The sequence below is a fragment of the Vicugna pacos genome, chromosome 28 (assembly GCF_048564905.1).
Source record: "Vicugna pacos chromosome 28, VicPac4, whole genome shotgun sequence".
Lineage (NCBI taxonomy): Eukaryota > Metazoa > Chordata > Mammalia > Artiodactyla > Camelidae > Vicugna > Vicugna pacos.
In genome coordinates this window covers 12,813,273-12,838,926 of record NC_133014.1, presented here as the reverse complement: position 1 = coordinate 12,838,926, position 25,654 = coordinate 12,813,273, and the positions used below count along the sequence as shown (strand labels likewise).

The 25,654-nt window shown below is 49.1% G+C and overlaps 2 protein-coding genes and 1 non-coding gene across 3 annotated transcripts; 1 reads left to right on the top strand and 2 right to left on the bottom strand.

The window, feature by feature from the left end:
- Positions 1-424: 424 nt before the first annotated feature.
- GGCX (gamma-glutamyl carboxylase) lies at positions 425-11,940 on the bottom strand. The gene is made up of 15 exons (XM_006203794.4): positions 11,793-11,940; positions 11,227-11,397; positions 9,976-10,134; positions 9,489-9,654; positions 7,589-7,667; positions 7,041-7,147; positions 6,006-6,169; positions 5,426-5,691; positions 5,166-5,297; positions 4,622-4,773; positions 4,044-4,213; positions 3,726-3,856; positions 3,276-3,423; positions 2,916-3,111; positions 425-2,482 (listed from the first exon to the last, which is right to left on the bottom strand). The coding sequence occupies exons 1-15, from the start codon at positions 11,833-11,835 to the stop codon at positions 2,290-2,292; spliced, it is 2,277 nt and encodes a 758-aa protein (XP_006203856.2). The 5' UTR covers positions 11,836-11,940; the 3' UTR covers positions 425-2,289.
- Positions 11,941-20,277: 8,337 nt separating this feature from the next.
- VAMP8 (vesicle associated membrane protein 8) lies at positions 20,278-23,906 on the top strand. Its single transcript, XM_072951531.1, has 4 exons — positions 20,278-20,434; positions 21,770-21,928; positions 23,450-23,590; positions 23,688-23,906. Exons 1-3 carry the CDS (start codon positions 20,432-20,434, stop codon positions 23,588-23,590), a joined length of 303 nt encoding a protein of 100 aa, XP_072807632.1. The 5' UTR covers positions 20,278-20,431; the 3' UTR covers positions 23,688-23,906.
- Positions 22,168-22,244, bottom strand: TRNAV-AAC (transfer RNA valine (anticodon AAC)). The gene has a single exon. It is a non-coding gene; the product is annotated as a tRNA-Val (tRNA).
- Positions 23,907-25,654: the final 1,748 nt, after the last annotated feature.

Below are 25,654 nucleotides of genomic sequence, written 5' to 3'. Positions count from 1 at the left end.
GGGCAGTACGGGGGTGGGAAACGACACTGGATTAACCACCCCAAGAACAGCAGAAGCAAAGGCATGAGGCGGCAGGGGTTGGAGGTGATCACAGCAGAAAATCAAAAAGCATGAAGTGTGTTAAGGGAGCATAATTATGTTTAGGTTGAAAGATAACATTTGTCCTTGCTTTTCTATAAAGCTCCAAGATGACGAAAGATCCGAATGCTGGGGGCAGGATGCAAAAGCCGCCTGGCTAAAAGGGCACTGATACCAGGGCCTGAATACTGAAATCGGAATAACCCAGGTTTACTCCACTGAACAGCTTTTCTTAGCACTGAGATGAGCATCCGACCCCAACTCCTTCACTGACCGAGTGTCAGGCGGCGCACTAACAGGGAAGCAGCATCTTGGCCTATAGTAAACGGAAACCAGGAGTCCCCTCTCAAAGAGAAAAGTTACCTTTATTACCAAGTGAAAAAAAGGGCGGGAGGGTGTAAGGGGAACAAGGTAACTGACCCTAGTGGCAAAGGACATAGTGCTAAGGCTCACTGTGTGTCACTGAGATCTGCAAAGGGACTGAGAAGCAGTTCCCACACACGGTTAGCAAGATGCCTCCTGGAGCACAGCAGCCGCTGACCCACAAGAGGCCTTGTATGAATCAGAGGGACTTACTGCCAGGCCCCACCTGGCCTCAGGGAGGTGTCCTCATTCAGTCCCAAGCTACACAACTGCACAGCAGCCCCGCTCTGCTCTGTCTACCCCTAATGGCTCCAGTATAAAGACTGGAAGAACACAGAGGCAGTAGAGATTAAATCAATAGATCCAAGAAGTAAGAGGTAGAACTGATGGGCCTTGAAATTCTAAGAAATGTGAGAAAAAGGGAAGAAAGAAGGCTGATGGATGAGTCAGCTGGCTTAGTGGGGGGAAAAAAAAAAAGTTGCCATCCGGCTAATACAGGAGAAGCAGGTCTGAGTTAGGAATGAATGCCAGTTCTGTTTAGGACAGTGAAAGCCCCGAGGGACATCCAGGTGGAGCTAGATAGATGCACAGGCCCAGGGCACAGGAAGGGAGCCTGGGCAGGAGCATCACTGGAAACCATGGAGTGGACATAACCATCCCAAGTGTGTACAGGGAACAGGCAGCAGCCTAGGAGAGAACTCAGATGGGGGGAGAGGGGGCATGGGAAGAGAAGCCTGAAAACAGTCCTTTATCAAAAGTATAGGGACTGCCAGTCTCTGCCTCAGGGCCGTGAGGTCACAGAGCAGGAGCCTCGGGGGTTTTTTTGTTTTTTTTTTTTAATTATTCTATGTATTCTTACTTCCTAGCTCCAGTGCCAGGCCTTTGAATTTTCGCAGAATTGAGGATCTTCCTGAATCATATCCAAACCTTGTACATCCAAACCTAGAAAGTGGCTGTAAACATTCCCTAATCTCTCACAAAAAGTTTGGTTACATCTTTACACCACCTGCTGACTAAAGGCTAGACTAATACTAAACACTAAGCTTATTTTTAGAGCAATACTACTACCAACCATCTACATTTCCGTTTACTTTAACTCTGTGCTAAATACTCTCATAACTGCTAATGAAAACTTAGTGGCTGCATAGATAGCAGGAACAGAGAAGGAACCAGAATTGCAGTGAAGAGAAAATTACTGCACACACACTTAAAGCCTGCTTACCACCCTAATACTTACAATTAAGTAGACAAGCTTTAAGCTACATCATTTCAGAATTATCGTCAGTGATTCTAAAAATTACAGGAGGCAGTGTGCAGGACCTTAAGTCAAACAGACTTGAGATTCAAACCATCAGTCCATCCCTTATGAGGTATATGTCTTTGAGCAAATTATGTTACATCTCAGCCTCAGTTTCCCCAACTGTAAAACAGGGCTAATGGCCATCAAGGACCAAATGTAATGACACAAGCACAGTGCTTCACACAGGGCCTACCTAGCAAACGGCAAGCACTCGAGAACAGCCAGCTATTATTTTCATCACATACATTAAATCTGTTTCCCCACGGAGCCAGTCATGTTACCTGATTCTTATCCCCTTTAGCCTAGAAAGATATTCTCACATTGTTTCTTAACCCCCTTCCCAAGCCCCTCAATCTTGGATTCATAAATCTTATCTTTGCTTTACTTCCTTGGTTCCTCTAATCTATCATCTCTGAATTTAACAGAGCTATGGATAGGAGAAAAATGTTTTAAAAAAGTCTTAAGTGATTTTTTTTAAAATGTCCACTGCATAGATAATGGTCCTGTGACTGGCTGCTCCCATGTCTGTTCCCAGTGTCCGGCCTCCCTCAGAACTCTGAGTGGATGGGGTCAGAATGTGGCTCAGGAGGATCAGGACTTGCAGAATCCGTGTTTGAAGGACTTGACTCTCCAACGGGCTCAAAGGGTCGCAAGTTTGCGTAAGTCACCTCCTGGGCCAGCTGCTCCAGGGAAGGGCGGCCCAGTGCCAGATTTCGAAGTGAAATACAAGTCATCAGGAAGCTGGAAAAGAAGGAAAAGCCTCCCAGTCCAAATGCCTGCTTCAACACACGGGAATCCCTGCCAAAGCCAGCGGGGCACCTGGCCCTACCCCTCACCCAGGCACAACTGAGAGCCTCCCCCCGCTGGCCCCTCCCTCCATCCCAGCTGGAGAAGCATCTCGCTCCTTCCACAGTCTGGCAGAGGACTCCAGGGCTGGGTAGGAATAACCCACGGGAGGCTGGAGATGAGCTGAGGCGGAACAAGGCAGCCAGCCACCAGACATGACATTTACTCTTCCATTCGGTCCCGGAGAGGAGAATGGGGAGGGGGAAAGAGACTTAGCACTGGACGGTCCTTTCCGGGGAAAGAGTCCCCACCGTTACCCTCACCAGAGGAAAGTTACCCAGCTTGCAGACGTCTGATGGCAACAAGTACGGCTGTGGGTAAAACTGACCTGCGGCGAAACACATAGAGCTTTCGCAGCCAGAAGCGCACGAGTCGCTCGTGGAAAGGGGCATTTCGCCGGCGTTCAATCTCCTGGAGCTTTTGCTGGCGTCTAAGAAAGGTCTGAACCAGAGGTGTTGGCTCGGGGCCCCCTTTTACTTCCCCTTCCAGCAGAGGCTGCAGCTCTGGAGGTAGAGGCCCTGTTTCTACCCGAAAGAAGACAAAAAGAGGAATCATCGAGAGAGAGTGTTCTCTCTCCTGCAGCTCCCTTTTCATCAGTTAGACACTTCAAGTTCCTTCTTGAATCCTTATTCACAACCCTGACTGCTTGTCAAGGGGGCTACCGCAGCCCAAATCTTCATAAACTCACCACTTCCATTCTCCACTTTCTCCTTTAATTCTTGCAGATACGCCAAGTCTTGCTCCAGCGCAAGCTCCGTGGTGTTGACATACATGTACATGTAGCAGGAGGGGCGGGACGATGTCGTGTGCACCTTATGGTACTCGCCCGCAGGCAACTGCCAAGGGGAAAGGCAGGTACACTGCATCCTCGGCCTTCCCTGCAGCCGTGAGCTCCCCGCGCTACCTCACCCGCCCTGCCCCCTGCAGCACACACGCCCAGACATCTTTGTTCCTGTGGTTGTGAGTCCAAAGGAACTGAGCTCTAGGATCCTGAATGAGGCTATCTGCAGCCACGAGGCCCTTGCTTTTTAAGCCCCCACTGCAGCTGCATTAATGTAACGTTACAGCATTTTGAGTCTATGATAAATCAACTCCACTCATCTCAGCTTTCATACCATTATGAATTCAGGCAGAATACCTGCATCTTCTCTCCCTCCTGAAGAGTCTGGTTCCTCTGTTCCGACACCAGCTCCACGGTCACCTCCCCCTGCAGCAGCTGGATGCTTGTGTTGCCCAGGTCTTCGCTCACGAAGTTCTCCAGGTGCAGCCCTGCCAGGGGCAACAGCTTCTCATCCCACCCCGTGGGAGAGTGGCTCACTCCCACACCCTCACCGCCACCACCCCGTCAGGTTTCACAGACATTCCTCCCCGCAGGAGCGCCCCCCCCTCCATCACAGGTCCCTGGCCAAGGAAGCCAGGAGGAGCGACAGCAAAGCCTCCTTGCTCTCCTTCCTACCAGGGAAATCTGCGATGAAGACCACTTCTGTGTGGTTGTCCAGGCTGCTCTTGATTTCCTGTAACTTGGTCCTCCAGGGAGACAAGTCCATCAACAGTGGCTGCAGCCAAGGTGTGCGCCGGAAGGGGGACCAGGCAGCCTGCACGATGTCCACGCGAGGGTCAAAAATCCTTAGGAAAGAAAACTATGTTCTAAGGAGGCCACAACCACCTTCACACCAGAATTTCTGGTTCTGTTCATCACAGGGCTTTCCAGAAAGAAGAAATGGCCTGTGCCAGCATGTCATTGCCAGTTTGGGACAGAGAGAGAAGGGGAAAGAGATTCTGGAGCACTGGGAAGAAGTGGGGTTAGTGGCAACCTGAGGAGAGTTGTGTTAACAGCTTCTGAGATAAGTGAGTTACCTTTTCTTCGGGATCATGGTGCCCCCTGCTGGAAGCAATCAGCTATGCCCACAACCAGGTCAACAAGGACATGCACCAGAGGACAGCCTTTCAAGCAAGACAACACTGGGGAGCATGGGCTATTCATCTTGGCAAAAAGAGCTGGACTTCATTCCCTTCTCCGCTCCCCTTGCCCACCTCTGCTGGAAGCGGTCATTGATGGAGACCCAAATATCAAAGTAGATCTGGGGCTCAGTGACATTGTACTTGGGAAGCAGGCGGCTCAGGCAAGTGGCATATTGCTTCAGCATGTCGGCATGATCCTTCCATCGCCGGCTCTGTGTGAATACCTGCCCCAAACCCCCACGTCAGTCCCACCTCGTTGTCATCAAGCTCCCGGGCAGGTCATGCACTGCCAACGGCACAGAGAGATCCCTGCCTGCGGCCAGTTTTGACCAGAAAAGGCAAAAAGAAAAAAAAAAGACAACAAGACAACTTTGTCTTTCTGGAAGAATTTTTCATCTCTGGGCTAGTGGTACTTACCTTTCCCAAATCTAATCTCAGTTCAGGAAAGTGACTGACATCGCCCCATTTCACCCCCCAACAAAAGATGTGTCCTTTGGCTGGAGCCGTGTGGAACAAGTGGACCCAAATTTGTTATTTTATGACTGTGTTTAGGACCAAACCCAAAGCTCAACGGAGGCTCTGAAGACCAGCAGGTTGTCAGCACCAGACATCTCACCCCAGGGTTAAGGTAGCCCAGCTCGCCGGTGCGGCCATCGCGGTAGGTGACCTTCACGTGCTGGTGGGAGCGCGAGTGCACCATCATGTCCCAGGAGTAGCCGTACAGCCCGTTGGTCCAATTGTTATAGCCCTGAGGGGGCAGCGCCGCGGGAATCAGCTCGGCGGTCCACACGCCCATCCTTTACCAAGACAAGCTCTACAAGACCAGCCCATTCTCTCCCCAGCGCTGTCACCTCCGTCCCCAGCCCACACACACACCTGGGTGAGGAAGTGGGAATAAGGCAGGAAGAGCTGCTCCAGGAGGTAGAGCAGGGTGAAGGCCGCGCCCAGCCGGTGGCGCCGCCCCGGCTTCTGGCCGCCCTTGGCGCGGCCCCTCTTGTACACGCAGGAGGCACTGGGCTGAGGGGCAGCCCTGAGGGGCAGCAGTCCTTGCAGCCTTTTCGGGCAGTGAGCGACCAGCTTCCGGGGCCACTCGGGAGAGCAGAAGAGAGGGCTGCTGGCCAGCATGACGTAGGGGAACATACCTAGGAAGGCAAGGAGAAAATCGGCACTTTGGGAGTCTGGCTGGGGAAACGTGTTAATCCCCTCAACCCCCTTCCCCTGGGGCGCCCCCACCCCCAGGCACTCCGCTGGCGGTGAAAGCAGTCCTCACCTAGAGAGGAGCTACACAGCGTGCCAGCTGAACCTGGAAGCCCCCACCCTCTCCTCCCCGCTTGTCTCTGTCTCCCAGAGACCGCGCCCCGCGTGGTTCAGCTCGGGCGCCCGCCACCACCTCCCATGCCCACATGTGCCTCTGCAACCCGGGGTTTCCCACTTCCTGCCAGACCACAGGACTGACCGATGCTGAAGAGCTGGGAATTCATGCAGTGGAAGTAGGACACGAAGAGCAGGCCGACGGACCTCGAGGCGTCAAAGAAGAGCAGGAAACCAGCCGAGAGGTCGAGCAGCAGCCCGCACCAGTGCACCACCAGCAGGCTGGTCATCTCCTCGGACAGCACGAGCCTGCGGACGCCGGCGACAGAGGTCAGGCGCCAGCACTGGAGAACCCAGCACTCCTGGGGACCTCTCTACCCGGGCCCTGCCGGAGGGTCCACCCCAGCAGGTGGACAGAAGGACTCTGCACAAAGACATCCTTGGGCAGAGTTTTCCAACCCCTTTTCGTTTCCGTACACTCTGGGTGTCTAATTTTTTTCAACAGACCCTACGTAATAAGTAAGAGTGGATCTCCAAGGCAAAACTGGGTTGAGAAGAGTGTGGGTCGTGGAGGGCAGGTTCTTTGTGGAGGTCATACGGGACGTGAAACTTCAAAAGGGGAACGTTTGACTAACACAACAATGATGTCAAACTTCAGGACCTGGGAAATAACAGGGAAGAGGAAAAAGAACAAGGTAAAACCAGAGGCAGGAAGAAATGGGAAGAAGAGAGAAGTCAGGGAGGAGAAGCTCCAGTCTGTTTTGTAAAGAGCTGGTAACCATGGCTTTGTCAGGGCTGACTGTCCACCTCCTCGTCACGCCGGCGGTGGGGGATCCTGACCCAGAGGCCGGGGAGGCAACCCAAGGACAGAGACACCAGAGACACGGCAACTGCTGGGGGCACTGACTCACTCACCAAACCACCTCGTTCTGGCGCTTTCCTTTCCTTTATTTCTTTTCCCTTGGTTTCTGCCCACGCTGAGTCTCCTGGGCGGGGGGCACCTAGGCCTAGATCTTTTGATATCACTGACCCTGCCTTCTGCTGAACAGGAAGATGAGCGGGCAGAGGGAAGCACGTGGAAAGTTCAGGCCAAGTGGAAACAGCCGCCATTACCGTAGGCCTGAGGGGGGCGCCACCCGCTCTGCACCCCGGCTGCAGAGGCCTCTGCCCTGCTGCTCACTTGAAGGGACTGAAGAGCCAGTGCCGGGACAGGGACTCCATGGAGTAGCCTTCAACCCAGTCTGCGTCCAGCTTCTTCACACCCGCAATGAAGTACACAATGAAGATCTGCAAACACAAAATGCAAAACGAATGCTCAGGCAGAGTCAGAACCTTGTTCTCTACAGACACGAGTAAGTTCTGAGCTCCATTCAAGGCCCAAAGAAGATCAGATCCACTCCTCTATTCGCTCATCTCAGATATCACTCACCCGACAAGTATTTTCTGACTTCCTACCAATGCCAGGCACAGTATTAGGCACCAAGGAAAACCACGAAGCATAGATGTTACTCTTTCTCTCATGAGGATTCTAATCTAGCAGGAACAAAGCTCTATTCTTGCTCTGACAAGGTGAAAGAACCCAGAAGTGAGGGGACTGGAAACAAGGGAAGAGCCAGCCTCGCTGGAAAGAGAAGATCCGAGGGGCAGAGCAGAGTGCAGTCCGGCTGTGGGACGGCCGTGCTGACCGTGGCTGGCGAGAACACCTCCCTCTTCCCGAAAACCCTGTACCTGGCCCCGCAGCACAGCATAGTTCCAAAGGGGCACGTGGGCATTCCGCTTCCGCGCACTCAGCAGGCCGTCCACAGACCTGCAGCAAGGGAGAGGAGGACTGAGGAGAGCTGCTGAGTCCAGGCCCATTTCCACCTTGCTGATGGAATGTAACAATCTCTCAGGCGGAGGGTATAGCTCAAGTGGTTTAGCTTGGGTGGGGCTCTGGGTTCAATCCCCAGTACCTCCCCTAAGAAAAAATAAATAATTAAACCTAATTACCTCCCCCTAACAAAAATGAATGAATAAATGAGTGAATGAACGAATGAATGAATGAAAGAATCTCTTCCCCAGGACATCTCCCATCTCCTCTCTGGTCCTCTGGACTACTCTGAGGCCCTTTAGGAGTATATGAGCATGCTGCGACAATGATTATTTTAAGTCATAACAGAAATATTACTAGTGAGTTCTAACAACAAAAAATTCAGTGTTTACCGTGTGCTGGTAAGCAAATTAGTTTGCCCTAATGAAACAACTCAGGAAAAAGACTACAATGCTAGAATATGACTGAATGTGAAAAAGAATGAATCTGAGGGAACATCTGAAAAGCTAAAGGTGTATGAAAATATGGAGAGAGAATTTTTTTAAAAATTTCAACATCCCAGAGAAGCTGGCATTTCGTAGACCTGGACACTAGGGTCTAGTGCCAGAGGGTGCCTGCTAACAGCTTATCCAGGGTGAGGACCCGTAAAACCAGGCCACTGAGATCAGATGTATTCTGGGGAGGCAGAAGCAAAGCAAGTTTTCAAGAAGACAAAGAGCAGAGAAGCTGAAAGGGGCAGCTTACGCTCGTGGCCAAGAGCGCTGGGGTCTGCAGTCTTGGAGATCTGCATTCTCGCTTGTGCCTCTTACCTGCTACACGACCTGAGGCAAAGCCTTTACTTCTCTAAGCCTTAGTTTCTTCATCTATAAAATGGGAACAGCACTATGGACCCCACAGAGTTATAATGTGGAAAAAATCAAAACTGTTTAGTATAGTGTCTGGTATGTAGAAAGCCTTCAGTAAGTGATGGGTCTTTTTTCAAACTGTGAAAAAGTCATAAAAATGAAACTTTTCAGGAGTACTCTGTCAAAACGGCCTCTTGATTCTTTATGATCAGAGCTGGCCACTCTGAATGAATGTAAAGGTTTACAAAAGGGGAATCTGCATGTGTGTACTGATGAATGAAATTTAATTAATGACTGATAAATCACTAACAAATCCGATGTTTGACGTATTTCCCCCCATGCCCACCTTACTAACAGCTCATACTTGCTTTTCACTTAAGAATGAGAAGACTCCTTAAAGGTCATCTGTCCTACCACCCTGTCTCCAAATCCCTTCTCCACCTGCCCTGAGAGATGGTCTCCTAAGCCAGAGGCGGGGGAGGGTTCCCTCCTCCCAGGACCGCACAGCTGAGCAGCCCTGGCAGGCCCTCTCCTTCTGACATGACTCCCTCACAGTAACTTCTACTCTTGGCTCTAACTCTGCCCCTCTGGGCTCACACAGAGAAAGTCTGCTCCCTCTTGCACATGACCACCCTTGAAGTATCTGAAAACAGCTATGTCTGGCTTTAGTCTTCTCTTCTTCTCTCTAAGAGGATTACAGGAAGTGGACAGATCAAGGCACCTGGGGAGATAGGGAAAGAGTGAAGGGGTGGGAATGGAGCCATTTTGCTTTCTGTCATCCGAAGTGCCCCAACCTCACTGACCCTTCTCCCTCCCAAATCCACCCAAATCAAAATGCTACCTGTAACCACACTTTGCAAAGCATGGTTGAAAATACACTTGCTAGGACAAATCCTAGGACCTCACTGGGCCCCCATCTCTGGTAACCATCCTGATGCAGCCAACCCCTCCCTCTTTTCCCCTAGACTCATACCAGTAGTGGTTTGCATCCAAGAACGTCAGCTGGAAGGCCAACAAACCATACAAATAGGAGTGGTTGTTCCATGACGTCTTGTCCAGGAGAAACACATACCAGTATGGCAGTAGGAATAACACACAGCTTATCCGGTAGCACAGGCCCAGCATCACGCCCAGTGCCCCTGGGATTCGTGGGGAGAGGATTAAGAGGTCAAAGAGTCACCACAGGCCCATCTCCCCTGGGACAGGCTGCGAGGGGGATTAAGAAAAGTCATCAAGACATTTTATAACCAGGTAAAAATAAATTAAGTGTTATTTTAATATTTTTAAAGAGAGTTATGGGGTCACAGCTCAGATGACACACAGGCCAGCAGGATGAAATTATGTCCCGGAAGAAGTGAAATAAGAAACCCATGACCTTGGGCATTATACCAGCATGCTCTGTATTTCTGGGTTTTAGGTAGCCCAGTCAATACTCCCACCTCTGCTATAGATTCCCTCACCCAGAAACATGATGGTGTAGACAAGATACATCCAGTCAAGAGGCAGTGGCTGCAGGGCATCCAGCAAGGGGAAGCGGCACACGTCCAGCCCGTCCAGGTATCTTCGGTCCAGGGAGCTGAGCCCCCGCTCCTGGGGAATGTCCAGAACCATCAGCAGCCCTGAGAAGGCAGAGGGGGAGGGGGCCGATGGGCCTCAGCAAAGGGAGCCATGGAACACTCTGGAATACAGTCGAGCCCACCCAGCTCCAGGGTCAGACTTCTTTCCTAACCCTGGAAAGAATTCATTCAACAATAATTACTGAGCGCCAGCTCTGTGCTTAAGCATCATGCTGGCTGTTGTGATCTGACAGTTCTCCATTTGTGAAAGGGGCTCATACTGTTTTACAGGGTTTCAGAGAAGATTAAATGAGAGAAGTATACAAAGTGTTATAAAAGCTGTTCAGATTTTCATAGTTGTATTTATAAAGGTCTGTCCTACTGGGTGATGCTTCTCAAAATTTTTCATTTCCCAGCACAGCAGTATTTGGCCAACGCTCTGGGGTAAACAGAAGGGGCTACTCAGGTCAAGAAGACAGCTCCGGTTAAGGCAGGATTTCTCAACCCCAGGACTATTCAGAGTTTGCACTGGTTAATTATTTGCTGTGAGGGCTATCCTGTGGTTCATAGATCATTCAGCAGCGTCCTTGGCTTTTGTGTAGATGCCAGTAGCCACCTATTCCCTCTCCCCCTCAAGCTGTGACCAATAAAAATGTCTACAGAAGTTGCCAAATGTCCCCCAGAGAGCAAAACTGCCCCTATTTGAGAACCACTGGGTTAAGGGGAGTAATATCTCAGCATATCCGTAACCCATTCCAAACATAAAAGCAGTGCCCTAAGAGTTAGGAAGCCCTGGATGAGGGTGTCCCAGACAAAATGTCTGCCCTGTCACCCCTGCCGTTTCTCTGAAATCTAGTCCTTAGCATAGTTACTGAGCAACTTCATGCCACCAGTGAAATAGGTTCCTGTCCCTCTGCCTCTGTATTTCTTATAGCCTCAAATCAAAGCACTTCTGGCCTTCAAACCCTAATCAGAGGAGACAAAACTGGGTTTGATCCTAAACTTCACAAAGACCTCTTTCAGGATATCAGTAACTTCAGCTCTTAGGAGAAGGAAGGTAAGTCCACTAAGCAAGCAAGCAACCAAGAAATGGACAAGAGACAATTGTATTCTCCCACCCCAACCACGCTGGCCCCTCCCAGAAACTGGACTTACCAAAGAGAAAACGGAAGACTGCGAGGCTTGCGGGATCCGTTGGTCTGTTCAGCAGGGTCACCAGCCTCCCCCAGCTGGACACATCTGTCCACTCAAAACCCAAGAGTTTCCCCATTCGGCTGCCCTGACGGGACCCTGAGGTCTGTCCAGCCTTGTCTTTCTGTACTTTATCTGCAACCAATCAATGGAGAAAGTTGTGTGTACGCGTATGGGAGTGGGGATGCTTTAAAACAGGCTCCTCCTCAAATCACAGAAATCAGTCCCAGGGCTTCTGTCTACCTGGGTTCTCCCACCTAACTCTGACTACCCGAAACATCCCTGCAGTGCAGCCCCTCCTCCGGGACCCCCCGCAATGTCCCCAACACCTGTCTCAGACTACAGTCCTCCCACCGCAAAGCGCCCTCAAATGTCATCATCACCCCGAAGCCAAAAACGAAAATCTCTTTCCACAAGCCCCTTTCCAACAGAGCCCCCTTCTCCAAGTCCCACCCGGCAGTCCTCCCGCCCTCACCCCTCTGAAACCCGCGCCCCTCTCTATTCGCCACAAGGCGGGGCTCTGAGCCTACCTGAGACAGGCGGGACCCGCGCGGACCGAGCAGACGCCGCCATGGCCCCGGGGAGGTAGGTCGGCCAAAGCAGCAGCGTCGGAGCCGGGGGCGTCGCGAGGGCAGCCTCGCTGAGCCCCTCCTCCCCGACACATCAGCACCCGCGCGGCCGGCCGGAAAGCGCCGGGATTGTCGTGAAGGGCCCTAGTTGGCCGCCAAAGACTCCCTGCTTGGCGGCAGAGGGCGGAGCAAGGGGCCTTGGGGCGGGGCGGGGCGGGGCGGGGCGGGGCGGTTGCGAAGGGGCGTGGCCGAGCCCCGCCTAACCGGGTGACACGGGAGGAATGAAGATTCCACCGGACCTGCAGGTCTTCTGTGGAAAGACCTGTTTCTCCGCTGGGCCGTCCCGAGGCCTCTCCGCGCTTTCAACCTAAGAAGACTTGGAGTGCCTGCGACTTCCCTGCGTCCCTCCTCGCCCCCATTAGGCCTCTCCAGGTTGTTGTGTCCCTGCGGTGCTCCTTGCAGTGAGCAGTGCGGGCGCAGATGTCAGACTTCCCAGAAAGGTTGAGCGCCGAGTTGAGGACGCACCTGGAAGGGTTGCACTGGCCCAGAGAGAGTGTGCGAGTTCCTTTATTCATTCTTCCAGTACCTGCCAAGAACCAGAGGTTTGACAGCTGCAGGGGAAACCGGAACAACGTAACTGCAGAGGGGATGCAGAACAGGGGCAGTGAGTAGAGTAGTCCATCGGGGAAATTCTTTGAGAGATGAAGTCTTTTTTTATAAAAAAAAACCCAACAAAACATTTTTTATTGAGTTATAGTCATTTTACAATGTTGTGTCAAATTCCAGTGTAGAGCAATTTTTCAGTTACACGTGAACATATGTATATTCATTGTCACTTTTTTTCACTATGAGCCACCACAAGATCTTGTATACATTTCCCTGTGCTGTACTGCATAATTTTGTTTATCTATTCTACATATGCCAGTCAGTATCTACAAATTTTGAACTCCCAGTCTATCCCTTCCCACCCCCCTCCCCCTTGTCAATCACAAGTTTGTATTCTATGTCTATGAGTTTGTTTCTGTTTTGTATTTATGGTTTTTTTTAGATTCCACATATGAGCGATCTCATATGGTATTTTTCTTTCTCTTTCTGGCTTACTTCATTTAGAATGACATTCTCCAGGGACATCCATGTTGCTGCAAATGGCGTTATTGTTGTCGGGTTTTATGGCTGAATAGTATTCCATTGTATAAATATACCACATCTTCTTTATCCAGTCATCTGTTGATGGACATTTAGGCTGTTTCCATGTCTTGGCTATTGTAAACAGTGCTGCTATGAACACTGGGGTGCAGGTGTCATTTTGAAGTAGGGTTCCTTCTGGATATATGCCCAGGAGTGGGATTCCTGGGTCATATGGTAAGTCTATTCCTAGTCTTTTGAGGAATCTCCATAGTGTTTTCCACAGTGGCTGCACCAAACTGTATTCCCACCATCAGTGGAGGAGGGTTCCCTTTTCTCCACAGCCAGAAAGGTGAAATCTGGAACAGCGTTGTAACATCTAATTCTCTGCAGTGGGATTGGCCAGCAGGATCAGAGGAAGGCATCTTAGAGCAGCAGTTCTCATATTTTTCAGTCTCATAACTGCTACACACTTTATTGAGAACCCAAAGAGTTTTTATTTATATGGGTTATATTTTTCCATATTTACTGTATTGGAAATGTACAGAAATGTTTAAAATACGTGTTGACGCAAAAGAAAAAAAAGTAATAAACGCATTACACGTTTACATAACATTTTTATGAAAAAAGTATATTTTGCATGCAGAAAATTAAATGAGGAGTATTGTTTCACATGCAGATCTTTCTAATGTCTGGCTTACTTGAAGAAAGCTAGATTCTCATCCCTGCTTCTGCATTCTCTCTGTTGTGAGGTGGTACTGATTGAAGTATATGAAGGAAATCCGGCCTCTCAGATACTTAGTTGGAATAAGCACTTTTATGATCTATTTAGATAACTATGGATATTCTTTGGTATAACACCTAAATTTACAAGTGGTCATTTTTTTAAAGGTTAGTCAGATGTGGAATCAGAAATCATATCAATGAACTTTATGCTCTATTACATTAAAATCATTGGTATATCTTGCGCTTTGAATGACCCATTTACTCACACACGATTTTGTAAAATCATACATATGGTTATTTGGAAAACACTGGTTCACTGAGTTATACAGCTCTTCTAAATGCAGAGTCTCTTAAATGTCGGGAAGCTGCCAGTGGCAGATAGAAGTTTTCTAAAATTCTAATTTTCACTTGAAAGCTCAAATTTTATCATTGGCAACAAATACTGTCTATTGTTTTCCTTGAATGAACCAGCAACTTTTATTTTTGAGAAAATACCTGCCAAATGCACCAGTTTGAATAACCACAGTTTGTCCAATGTCCTTTCAGGTAAAATAGTACTTCTTTTAGAAAAAAAAAACTAAACTAAGATGCTTGACATCTTATTTGTGTTGGGGGGGGTGCAAATTAAAACAATGAGATACCTATTAGAATGGTTGAAATCCATGGCACTGACAACATGCTGGCAAGGATGTGGAGCAACAGAAACTCTGCTTTGTTGCTGGTGGGAATGCAAAATGGTACAGCCATTTTGGAAGACAGCTTGACAGTTTCTTACAAAGCTAAATGTACACTAATTGTATGATCCAGCTATAGTGCTCCATAGTATTTACCCAAATGAATTGAAAACTTCTGTCCACACAAAACCTGCACGTGAATATACAGCAGTAGTATTCATAATTGCCCATACTTGGAAGCAATCAAGATGCCCTTCAGTAGGTGAATGGATAAAGCAAACTGGCACATCCATACGATGGAATATTCAGTGATCAAATGAAATGTGCTATCAAGCTGCAAAAAGACATGGAGGAAACTTAAGTGCATATTGCTAAGTTGAAGAAAGCAATCTGAAATGGCTGTGTGATCCAAACTGCGTGATATCCTGGAAAAGGCAAAACTATGGAGATAGCAACAAGATTGGTAGTCGCCAGGGACTGGGGGAAGGAAGGGAAGGATGAATAGGAGGAGCACTGGAATTTTTTTAGAGAAGTGAAATTGTTCTGTACGATACTGTAGTAATGTCATGGTGAATTCATGTCATATATTTGTCAAAACCCATAGAATCTATAATATAAAGAGTGAACCCTAAAATAAACTATGAACTTTGTTAATAATATTAGCCCATCAATTGTAACAAATGTGCCACACTAACGTAAGATGTTAGTGAGATTTGGGGTGGGTGATGGGAAAATTCTGTATCCTTAATGTGATGGTTGTTACACAAATCTATACATGTGATGACATTTTATAGAATTATATACAAAAATGCATACATATTAAATTGGTTGAAATCCAAAAAAAAAAAAAAGCAAGATGTTAGTAATAGGAGAACTGGGAGAGCATGAAGTGGTGTATGGGAACTGACTGTATTACTAAAAATAAATAAATAAAGTCTATTGATTGAAAAAACAAAGGTTGGTTGAGCTTACAGTTTAATTGCACAAGTGGTTTTTCTTAAAACAACTGTGATCAGCCATCGCACGTGGGTATGCAGAAGGGCTGTGTGCATATATCCCATTTCTTCACACGAAGCAGTAAAAACATCTGTACCGTAGTGTCAAGAGTTCAATTATTGGGCACAGATATGTTTGGCAAGTGGAACCACTGGGCTAACAGAGTTCCTGAGGGTGAGGGTCTGGCTCACTTCTAGGTCAAGTTGGGCCGAGTCACTTTGGAAGCCATAAACCTGTTTAGGGTGTAGACCTCTTAATCCACTGTCAAATCCCAGTCCAAGTGAATTCAGGGTGGGTTGGGAATTCTGGGCTACTCTTCCAGGAGCACTTAAAATTACTCGATTCTATTAAGTTCAGCGTTTATGGTCTATTATGTGCCAAGAATTGAACAAGTTACAGAGGAGGAAACAAATGAGTAAGTCATGGCCTCTGTCCTGTAGAAGTATAATAATAAAAAGAATATAGAAATAATAGAATAATAATAGAATATAGGAAGTTAAAAGGATTAAGTAAGGTTCAAAGTGCTATGAGGAAGAAATGAATTACACTGGAGAAATCAGGAAATTTTTTGAAAACATGGGCTTTAAAGAACGAGTACAACTTTTACAGGAGAGAGAGAAATCAAAAGTTCTTAATAGTCGTGGGTGAACTGAGAACATTCCGAGTAAGAAATCAGCTAATGAAAGAGCTATGCTAGCTTCACACCTTTTCATCCCATGCTTTTAACTTATTTTTGTTCAAGGGGTTAATTTCCAGTTTATCCTTTTTGGACCAATATAAAGAGACTCATAGCATTTAGCATTCATTTCTACATAAAATAGTCCAAAATTTACAAAAGGTATTTCTTCATGGGTCTTTTTTAATACAATTTTCTTTCTGTCTGCACTATAGAGAAAGAAGCCCTCTTTCAGATCTCTCAGTCCAATACCCCAAACATTTAGTGAGTACCTACTGTGTGCAGGATATATATTCTTTTCTATGAGGGGTACCAAAGTAAAGACACAGCCCCTGCCTTTACAGAACTTAGAGTCTCAGGGGAGTCAAGTGTGTATGCAGTTAGTGACAAAGCATATTATAGGTTCTATAAAAGACACAGTGTGATGGTGATCAGATGAGGAAGAAGTTAACTTCAGTGGGGAAATCTGGAAGGCTTCATGGAAGCAATGTCTTAAAAACAAATAGACTTTCCACAGGCAGTGATGAATGAAGCAGGATATTCACTCATCGTGAGACAAGTCCACTTAAGCAAAGATATAAAAGGGGATGGTGTGTTTGCAGAAGGGCGTGTAATTTAGTATAACTGAAGGGCTAGGGGGTGAGTCTCATGAAAGGCAGGCTTCAAAATGCAGGTTGAGAAGAATCTTGGAATGTCAAGCTAAGGAGTTTGGACTTTACCCTGAGGGCAGTGTGGAACATACTCGATGTTTGGGGAAGATAACAAGCAGCCTCACAAGAAATGGATGGGAAAAGAAAGGTTAGTTTGGAGGTGGATGGAAATGTCCAGAGAAGGGATCGTGCTGGCATTACCTAGGAAGCAGGAGCTGGTGTGGAAAGGAGGGAGGTGGATTTGAAAGACACCACCAAGACTTAGTGATGCTCCGTCGTCTGTTTAGGATCGCTTTGGGGTTCCTAGCTTGGGAAACTGGCAGGATGGAAGTGCTATCCAGGAGGAGGAACATAGGAAAACGATAAAGGGTTTGGTTTGGCTGTGGGATGTATCTATGGACTGTCCAGGGCACTGGAGAGGCAGCAATGGCAATGGAGAGAGAGGTACAGATTGGCGGATTGTCCATAAATGGCTGTTGAAACTGTAAAGGCATTGATTGCACTTCCCTAGGGAGACCAGGGTTTCTCAACCTTGGCACTATTGACATTTGGATCTGTGTATTCTTTGTCATTGGCAGGTAGGGGAGGGCGGAGGCTGTCCTTTGCATTGTGGGAAGTTTAGCATCCCTGGCCTCTACCTACTAGATTCCAGTAGCACACCCTTCCCCTCGAGTTGTGTCAATCAAAAATATTTCCAGACATTGTCAAATGTCCCCTGGAGGACAAAACCAACCCCATAGAGAACTACTGCTCTAGGAGAGAGATGGGAATCAGAAGATGGCTAAGGGCAGAACATGCAAGTTCCAAGGGCACAGTCAGAAAGGAAGGATGCACACTGAGAGAGATGGGGGTGACGGTGTCACAGATGGGGTGGCCAGTGGCGTGACAGTCTATCAAGGGGGGTTTGGAGACAAAAGAGATCTTGGCAGTGGTCAGAGCTTTACGATCCTTCAGGGAGCAATTCCACTTGAGTCTCCTGAATCTGCTTCTTCCTTGTTCTCTAGCCTTTTCCCTGAGAGGTACAAGGAGCCTTTTTGCACTTAGATTATAAATAAGACTGGGATACATGCCGATGTGCCCTAAAGTTTGCCTGGTGGCTTTGCAGGCTGATCATATTCCTTTTCTCCTATTTCCTCATTCGATTTGTTCTATTAGTCTCCTTTTTCATTTGTAAAGTGCTTTAGCAGAAATGTAGAAATGTACACCCGTACCATTTAATCCTACTAATAACCCCTCAAAACAGCTTTCATTCTTATTCCCATTTTGCAGATGAGGAAACTGAGGCTCCCCAAGGGAAGTGGCTTGCCTGAGACTCCACAGCCAGGGAGCAGTAGATCTGATGCCCAGATCTTCTGATCATGCAGGGATGGAGAACACACTTCATCACAAAGCGGTTGCTTCTTTGGCTGCAGCTCCCACCACCTAGCAGCTTTTCCTTACGAAGTGATTGGCATCCCACTTCTGGGATAGAGCTTTCCTTGACTGTAAATAAATCAGGGACTTTTGTTCCTTTCTTGTTCCCTGCCCACAGCACTATTTCTGCTCACAGCACATCATTCGGTGCCTTACCGAATCTCTCACCTTGCGAGGCTGTTAGCAAGGTGGTTTTCTACAAACGCGAACATTGTAATGTTCGTACAGGTGAGGCCAAGCCTGCAGCCATTCTATATGGTGAAGATGAGATTATCCGGTTGCAGGCCCAAGTGTACGCACTTTGGAATCTCCCTGATGGTTGCTGGGTCTAGGCCAAGGGTCCGCTCCCTCAGGGACACCAATGTATGTCAAAGCCTTGCAGTGGCGTAGCAGACCCCAGTGACTCCTCAAGTGTCATAACTCTCCTCCCCACCCTGGGAATCCTCTGCCACTTCTTCCTGCTCTCCTCAAACATCCTACTCTGGCCTTTTGTTTCTTGGTACCTCTCATGTTTCCCTACCCACCAATTCACTCAGTATCTGGAATTCTTTATAATAGTGATCACAAAAGCCACCATTTCCTGAGGGTTTTTTAAGTGCCAAGGACAGACAATGAGATGACTGAGGCTTAGGGATGTTACATAAATCTGTCCAAGGTCACATAAATATTAAGGTATAGATCTGCGTGTCTACTAGAAATACAATTTGAATCACATTGGTAATTCAAATTTTTCTTTTTTTTATTTATTGAGTTATAGTCAATTTACAATGTTGTGTCAAGATAATTGAAAATTTTCTAAACGTTGTCAATCAACTACACGTCAATAAAACATAAAATTAAAAAAATTTTCCTGTTAGACAAATTAAAAGAGAAAAACAGGCGAAATTGATTTTATCAGTTTTAAAAATTTAACTCAGTATATCCCAAACATTATTTCAACATGTCATCAGTATATAAAATTACTAAGGAAATGTCTACATTCTTTCTTTCACAATAAGTCTTTGAAATCCGGCGAGTTTTTTTACTTTTATATCACATCTCAGTTCAGACCAGCCACATCTCAGGTGTTCAAGAACCACCTGTGGTCAGTGGCTACTCTACTGGACGGCTCAAGGATAGATCACAAATTCCGACCTACCTCCGCTTGGCTACATGGTAGCTTTTCTAAGGATGGTAAGGAGTGGGCAGCCACATTCTCCGGGAAAGCAGGCTGCTGCTGTCCACCAAAATTCAGGTCTGCAGAAGATAGTAATAATCTCATCTTATTGGGAATCAGATTTCATAATAAATGACACTAGAGTGTCTCACAACGCTGTAGAGGTCGCAAATTTACTAGAACCTTTAAAAAAGCATTTGTCAGAGAAGCTGACATTTCCCCCTTGGAACTGTTACTTCCTCTGGGATGTTTGTTCCTTTTTGCACGCCCCTGTTATTGTTCTTCTGTCTTGATAAACACCATCTGGGAAGAGTGGATTTTCTCTGGCCTGGAGCCAGATTGGTGGAAAAATCCTTTGCCCTGGGCCCCTTCTCCGGTCCATAGGGCAATCACCTGACACTTTCTGTGGGGTCACCAGCCCGTGGGGTGGCCCCTGAAGGGATGTGCAGGGTTGTTGAACTCTGGAAGCAAAGGAGAGTAGATGAGCCATTACTTCCTGACCTGAGCAGGGGGCAGCCCTCCATCCCAGGCACTGGGCTAGGTGTATGACATGCGCTGCCCTTTTAGTCCTCATCACGACCCCCGGAGGTCAGCATTGGCACCTGCAAAACCCAGACAGGTGAAGAGGTTCACTCAGGGTCCTCAGCTTTCTGACACCAAGAGCCCAGGGTCGCAGCAATCCAGACTTCGGGGTTTTAGTGATTTCTTCTCTCCGCCCTAAAACAGACATGGCAACAAGCGTTGTCCAGCAAGAAATGTGCATACATCTGCCTTCTGCTTCTCTGTGAACAAGGTCTGGCAGGGTGCTTCTGGGTGACTTCGGTCTCTAAGAACTGGGGGTCAGACATTCAGGACGGAAAAACAGGAGACAAATGCCCTTTCTAACTCAGGAAGCCTAGGAGGGCTGCTGGATCTTTCTCTTCTTGTTCCTGAGAGGAGGAAGAAATTGGGCGCCGGGTGGCCCTGTCGCTTTAAGCCTCAGCCCGGGTGCGGAGGAGACGGGGAGGGCAGCGGCGGGCGCCCGCCTACCTGGGGAACCTGCGCGAGGTGTGGCCGGAGCGGCCCGGGCCGCGCGGCGGGCGGGGGGCGGGCGGGAGGCTGGAGCAGGAAGTGAGCCGACGGCCGCCCGGGAGGAAGCCGACCAGGCGAGTTCTGCTGCCGACGGGCCCGCGCCGCTCGGAGACATGGTGAGAGAGCTGGGAGCTCGGGAGGGGCTGACTTCAAGACCAGCCAGACGGGGCTGGGGGTGCTGGGCGTCAGGAAACGAAAGCTGGCGGTGAAGTCCGAGGGCTGGGCCGGCGCTGACCGTGGCCCCTCTTCTTTGACAGCTTGGCTGCAAATAGCCCTGAGCTGCCCCGGGCGGGTGTTCCTGCGCCCCTGCTCCCTCCCTCCCCGGACCCCGGTGCTGGCCTGGAGCGGGGCTTCGGTTGGGGTCGGGGCTCCTGAATCATCTCCTCCTCCCGCCGGCCGGCCTGCGGGTGTTGTGACATTCCTGGGCAGCGCCTCTGCTGTTCCCAACGCAGATTCCAGCCCGCGGCAGAAATCCCCCTCTGCCTTTCACTTTATCCCGGTACAGAAACCCAAAGAATTTGTCTCTCCACCGAGTCCAAGGAATTCACCCCTCTCCATGAGCAAGAGGAAGAGAGCCGGGGCTATGTAAAAGAGCCAGAAGTTGGTTCTCTGTGATAATTGAGTTCGGACCCACACCCCTGGCCTGTATCTGGTAGTCTAGTGGGTCAGGGAGGGAGGAGCTTAATAGTTTTTTTCCTTCCTTGTTCAAAAACCTTATCATGAAGCCTGGGGATGAGGCATCAGCCAGGGGGGACTTGCACTCCATTTCCTGCAAAGTCCAGTCTGCTTTCTGTATTTTATACTTGCTTATGCAGGCAATGGCGTGGTGCTTGCTCGTGGCGCTAAATGGTGAGGAAAGCAGAAGTTTGTGGCCCAATGGCTTGGTCTCATGGGGCCTCGTGAGGGACCTGGAGCCTGTCTGGCTGCCGTCCTTCTGGGTCTCAGCAGTCAGGTTGCCCAGGAGGCCCGCGGAATAGCTCTCCAGCTGCTGTCCTGGAGAGAGGGAGGATCCCGCTAGGTGAGGGTGGTCAGTGGCTGGCATGGGCATTTTTAATGAGGACCCTTTGGAGTCTGAGAATTGGTAAATAGTGGTGGGTCTGGGCATCAGGAGAGATCCAGCTCAGATGTCTCCTCCAACCCCTCTGAGGAGTGAGGAAGCAGTGGAGTGGGATTTGGTGGCGTGCTTCTTGTCCTTGTCAGGCTCCCTGAAAACCTACAAAGTTCTATCTGGTCTGTCCCCTGGCATCGGGCTCTCACCATCTGGGTCTTAAAAATACATTCGTTTTTTGATTACATGAGAACTACATGAAAACCCTCTCTTTGTAAACAGTTCAAGCATAACAAAAAGCTAAAGTCCACCTTAGGCCTCCCCCTCCTCTGGCCTCAGGAGGCTGGGCCAAGTCTCAGTTCCTCCATCACTTGGCCTGATTAACCCCTGTGTGCCCGCTCAGGAGGAGGCCAGTGGCGGTGGAGGAGATGACCGTGTGCGGAACCTGCGGAGCGAAGTGGAAGGAGTCAAGAATATTATGACCCAGAACGTGGAGAGGATCCTGGCCCGGGGAGAAAACTTGGACCATCTCCGCAACAAGACAGAGGATCTGGAAGCCACAGTGAGATGATGGGGAGCCCCCTGGGGGCCAGAGGAAGACGGTGGGGGGGGGATTACTAGGGGCTTGGGGCTTGGCGACAAAAAGAACCTGAGGGAAATCTGCCTTTTCACTTGTGTTGGGAATTGATGTGAGATGAACCCCTACTTCTTTTCTTTTTTAATTTAATTTAATTTAATTTAATTTTTTGGTGGGGGCAGTTAGTTAGTTAGTTAGTTAGTTAGTTAGTTTATTTATTTTAATGGAGGTACTGGGAATCGAACCCAGAACCTTGTGCATGTTAAGCACATGCTCTACCACCGAGCTATATCCTACCCCCTGCTCTACTCCACTGACTGGTACTGGGGTCCAGGGAATGGGTTCGAGGGCTGGGGCTGGGGGTGCCGGGTGGACCCTGGAGGCATTTTCGGAGGTTGATGTCAGCCTGTGCCTTCTGTAGGCTTCTCTCCTATGAAATTGACTTTCCCTTTGAAACTGACTGCCTTTGACAATCATTTGGCCTCCCCAGAGCAAGCATATTGTCTCCAGAAAAATCCTCTTAGGGCCTTTGGCCTTCCCTAGGATATATTAGGCAGGAGATGGAAAGAGTCCTGCTGAGTCAGCTTTCAAAAGAAGCTGGGAAGAGCAGTAAAAGTCTTTGATCGCAGGGTCCTCTGCTAGCTGAAGGCTAGAATAATATCTCCCACACATCTTGCTAGGTCTCATTCTCTCTCTCCAGCCAGAGGCCAAAGCCAGCTGCTCTGGGAGGAAGTAACTCTGAAGTTCAGCAAAGGCTGGAGCCTAACGTTCCATGTCCATAGGAAGCGACTGGCCTGTATCTTTTCAGAGTCCTGGGTATAATCTTGAGTACAACTCCTTTGACTCCCTGGGACTTCATGTTTCTTTCCACAGTCTAGTCTGGGGAGCATGGCCCAGGGAAACTTAATTTCTGCAACTCAAGTTGGGAAAGGAAGAGCAGTTGCCCTCAATTCCAACCCCTGTACTGCCCTGGCCCTTCCTCCAGCTTCAGCTGTCCTCAAGAGCCAGAAGTCATGGAACCAGGGAGATGTGTCCACCTGAAGTCTGCACCCCTCAGCCTCGGTGTCTGCGCTCCCTAGGGCAGGTTGTGCTGCCAGTGTCATGACACTGGGAGTGAGCATGTGTAAAAGGGCCCTCAGTTTGCATGACAGACCAGGGGTAAGAAGAGAACAGGCAGGGGGTGGGAATAGCTCAGTGGTAGAGCGCATACTTAGCATCCATGAGGTCCCAAGTTCAATCCCCAGTGCCTCCATTAAAAGAAAGAGAGAAAGAGTGAGAGAGAGGGGGGGGGGGGAGAAAGAGAGAGAGAGAAGGGGGCAGGCAGGGGGCCAAGGAGATCTCAAGAATTCTAACTTTGAACTTGGCCACCAGATTGTTTTATTTAGCAGTCTGTGACCTCAACTCAGCCCTTAACCATTTAGATGGATGGCAGGTGGTGGGTCTCTCTGTTTGTACTCTTGGTCCAGTGGGAGGAGGCACTGGGTCACTCTTCCTTATCCCCAACAGTCCGAGCACTTCAAGACCACATCGCAGAAAGTGGCTCGGAAGTTCTGGTGGAAGAACGTGAAGATGATCGTCCTCATCTGCGTGATCGTTTTTATCATCGTCCTCTTCATCGTGCTCTTTGCCACGGGTGCCATCCCTTAAGTAACTTAGGAGACCCCTCCCACCCTGTCCTCCTCTTCGGGGCAACTTCTCATAGTGGGTGCCAAAAGGGGACCCTCTCTCCTGTCTTTCTCCGCAGGAAATGTTGTTTGGTCTTCCTGTCCCTCACTCTCCGGTCCTTCCTCCACACTGTCTACCCCAGGGAGCACCTCGATCCCCGGAAGGAGAGAGCTGGACTGTGGCTGTGTTTTGGGGGTCCTCAGAGTGGTTGGAGAGACCCAGAGGGCCCAGCATGTGGCTGGGAAACTGATGGAACTGATGGTGGCTGGTGGGCAATAAAGACCTCTTAGTGTTCCTATGAGTGTGAGATGCTGTGTCCCCTTCCATTTGGCCTTTGACCCTTCTATTTCTTTTATCCCAGAGGATACCCTCTGGCCAGGATTCTCCCATTGGAGGCCCAAGAGCATTGGAGAGGTGGAGAGCATATGTTTGGAGAAGAAAGATGGACACTCCCTGTCTTTCTTTATCTCCCCTTGTTGCATCATTGTCCTGGTCTAAAAAACAGAAATTTTCTGGAGGTCTTGGCGTATGGAAAATTCAAAACCTTCCCAGAATTTTCATGAGGGTGACGTGGAAAACTCCGAAGTGTCCTCTCTGGATCTTGCCATTTTCTTTATTACTTTTCCGCTGGAGGTGTGACCCGAGACATGAAGCATTTAGGAATCTGGTTCAGGGCCTCCTGCTTCTCGCATCATTGCTCTCTCTTTTCTGTGGCCCTGTTGTAGCCTAGAGCCAGAAAGAGGGCAGTGGGGTGGTAGAGAAACTGAACTGCTTTTCCTTCTCTTGTGGTTGTGCAAGTTCTGTTTGTCTTTTGTCTGCCCCGTCCATCCGGAACTCAGCAGGGCCTCTGGGTCTCAGCTGTCCAAAGGGGGCTAGCATCTCCCACCCATGTCCCGTGGCTGGGCACAGTCAGTGTCACAGGACAGGGCCTATGGCCTTCCTTCCCCTCCATGGACAATGGACCTCTCTGTCTTTGGGCCTCCCTCCTCCCTACCAGGTTCCACCATCATTGTCACTCTTTCCAGTGCCCAGGATGCCTTGGTTGGGGGGAAGGGTTCTTGTCATCTCTGTCCGTATTTCCCCCATAGGCTTTCCAGAACTGAAAACAACCTGTTTGGGGGAGGGAAGAGGAAGGGACAGGGCTGGGAGACAGGATTTGGGACTAGTACTGATAAGTCAGTTTCTAGAATCATGCTCAGAAAACTGGGAACGGAGGAAAGCACAGAAGAGACCCTCGGAGCAGTCTTCGTCACAACCGTGTCCATCTGCTCTCTCCTCAGCCCACTCCTGGACTTGAGGTCCGAGCAACTGGGGTAACTGCGACCTAGACCATCGGGGCGTGGGGGTGGGGTGGGGTCTGTGCTCACAGAAGATCAATCCTGGAGACAGATGCCTTCAACCCCCTTCCTCAAGAGGTAGGTCGCATTTGAGATGTTGGGGGTGGCATGGGGTGAGCTGGTGAACAGGTGGCTGGTGGCTTCTCTCCAGCAGTGAAAGGGGAGGCTGAGGATGGATAAATTCAGCTCATAAAGGCTCTGGTCAGAGGGTAGACACACCAGCCTCCCTCATCCCCTCACTGAGGAACAGGGTCATATCAGGGCAGGGCTGCAGTTGCCCGCAAAGTGAAAGAAAAAGCTAGAACTAGCACCTTCTCCATGAGGGTCTGTTTTCTCTCTTAACTGAGGTGAAAGTCACAAAACATACAATTGACCATTTTTAAAATGTACAGTCCAGGGGAAGTTAGTGCATTCATAATATTTATTGTGAATAAGCTTTATTTAGTTTCAAAACTTTGGGGGAATTGGTTTCTGGTTGTGGGTGAGATGCACTCACCAAGTTAGCAAAGACCCTGCCTCGCTGTTCACTGCATCTCCAGCGTCTAACAAAGGCGGGGCAATCGTGCTCCTACAGGTGTTTGTTGAATGAATAAATGACGCCTCCCCAGGTAAACCCGATCTACCTGATGTTGGAGGCAGCTCCAGAGAGGACCTAAGCCCGGCTTCAGAGCCCGCTCCACTACGCCCATTTCATAGACTGGGGTCCTGA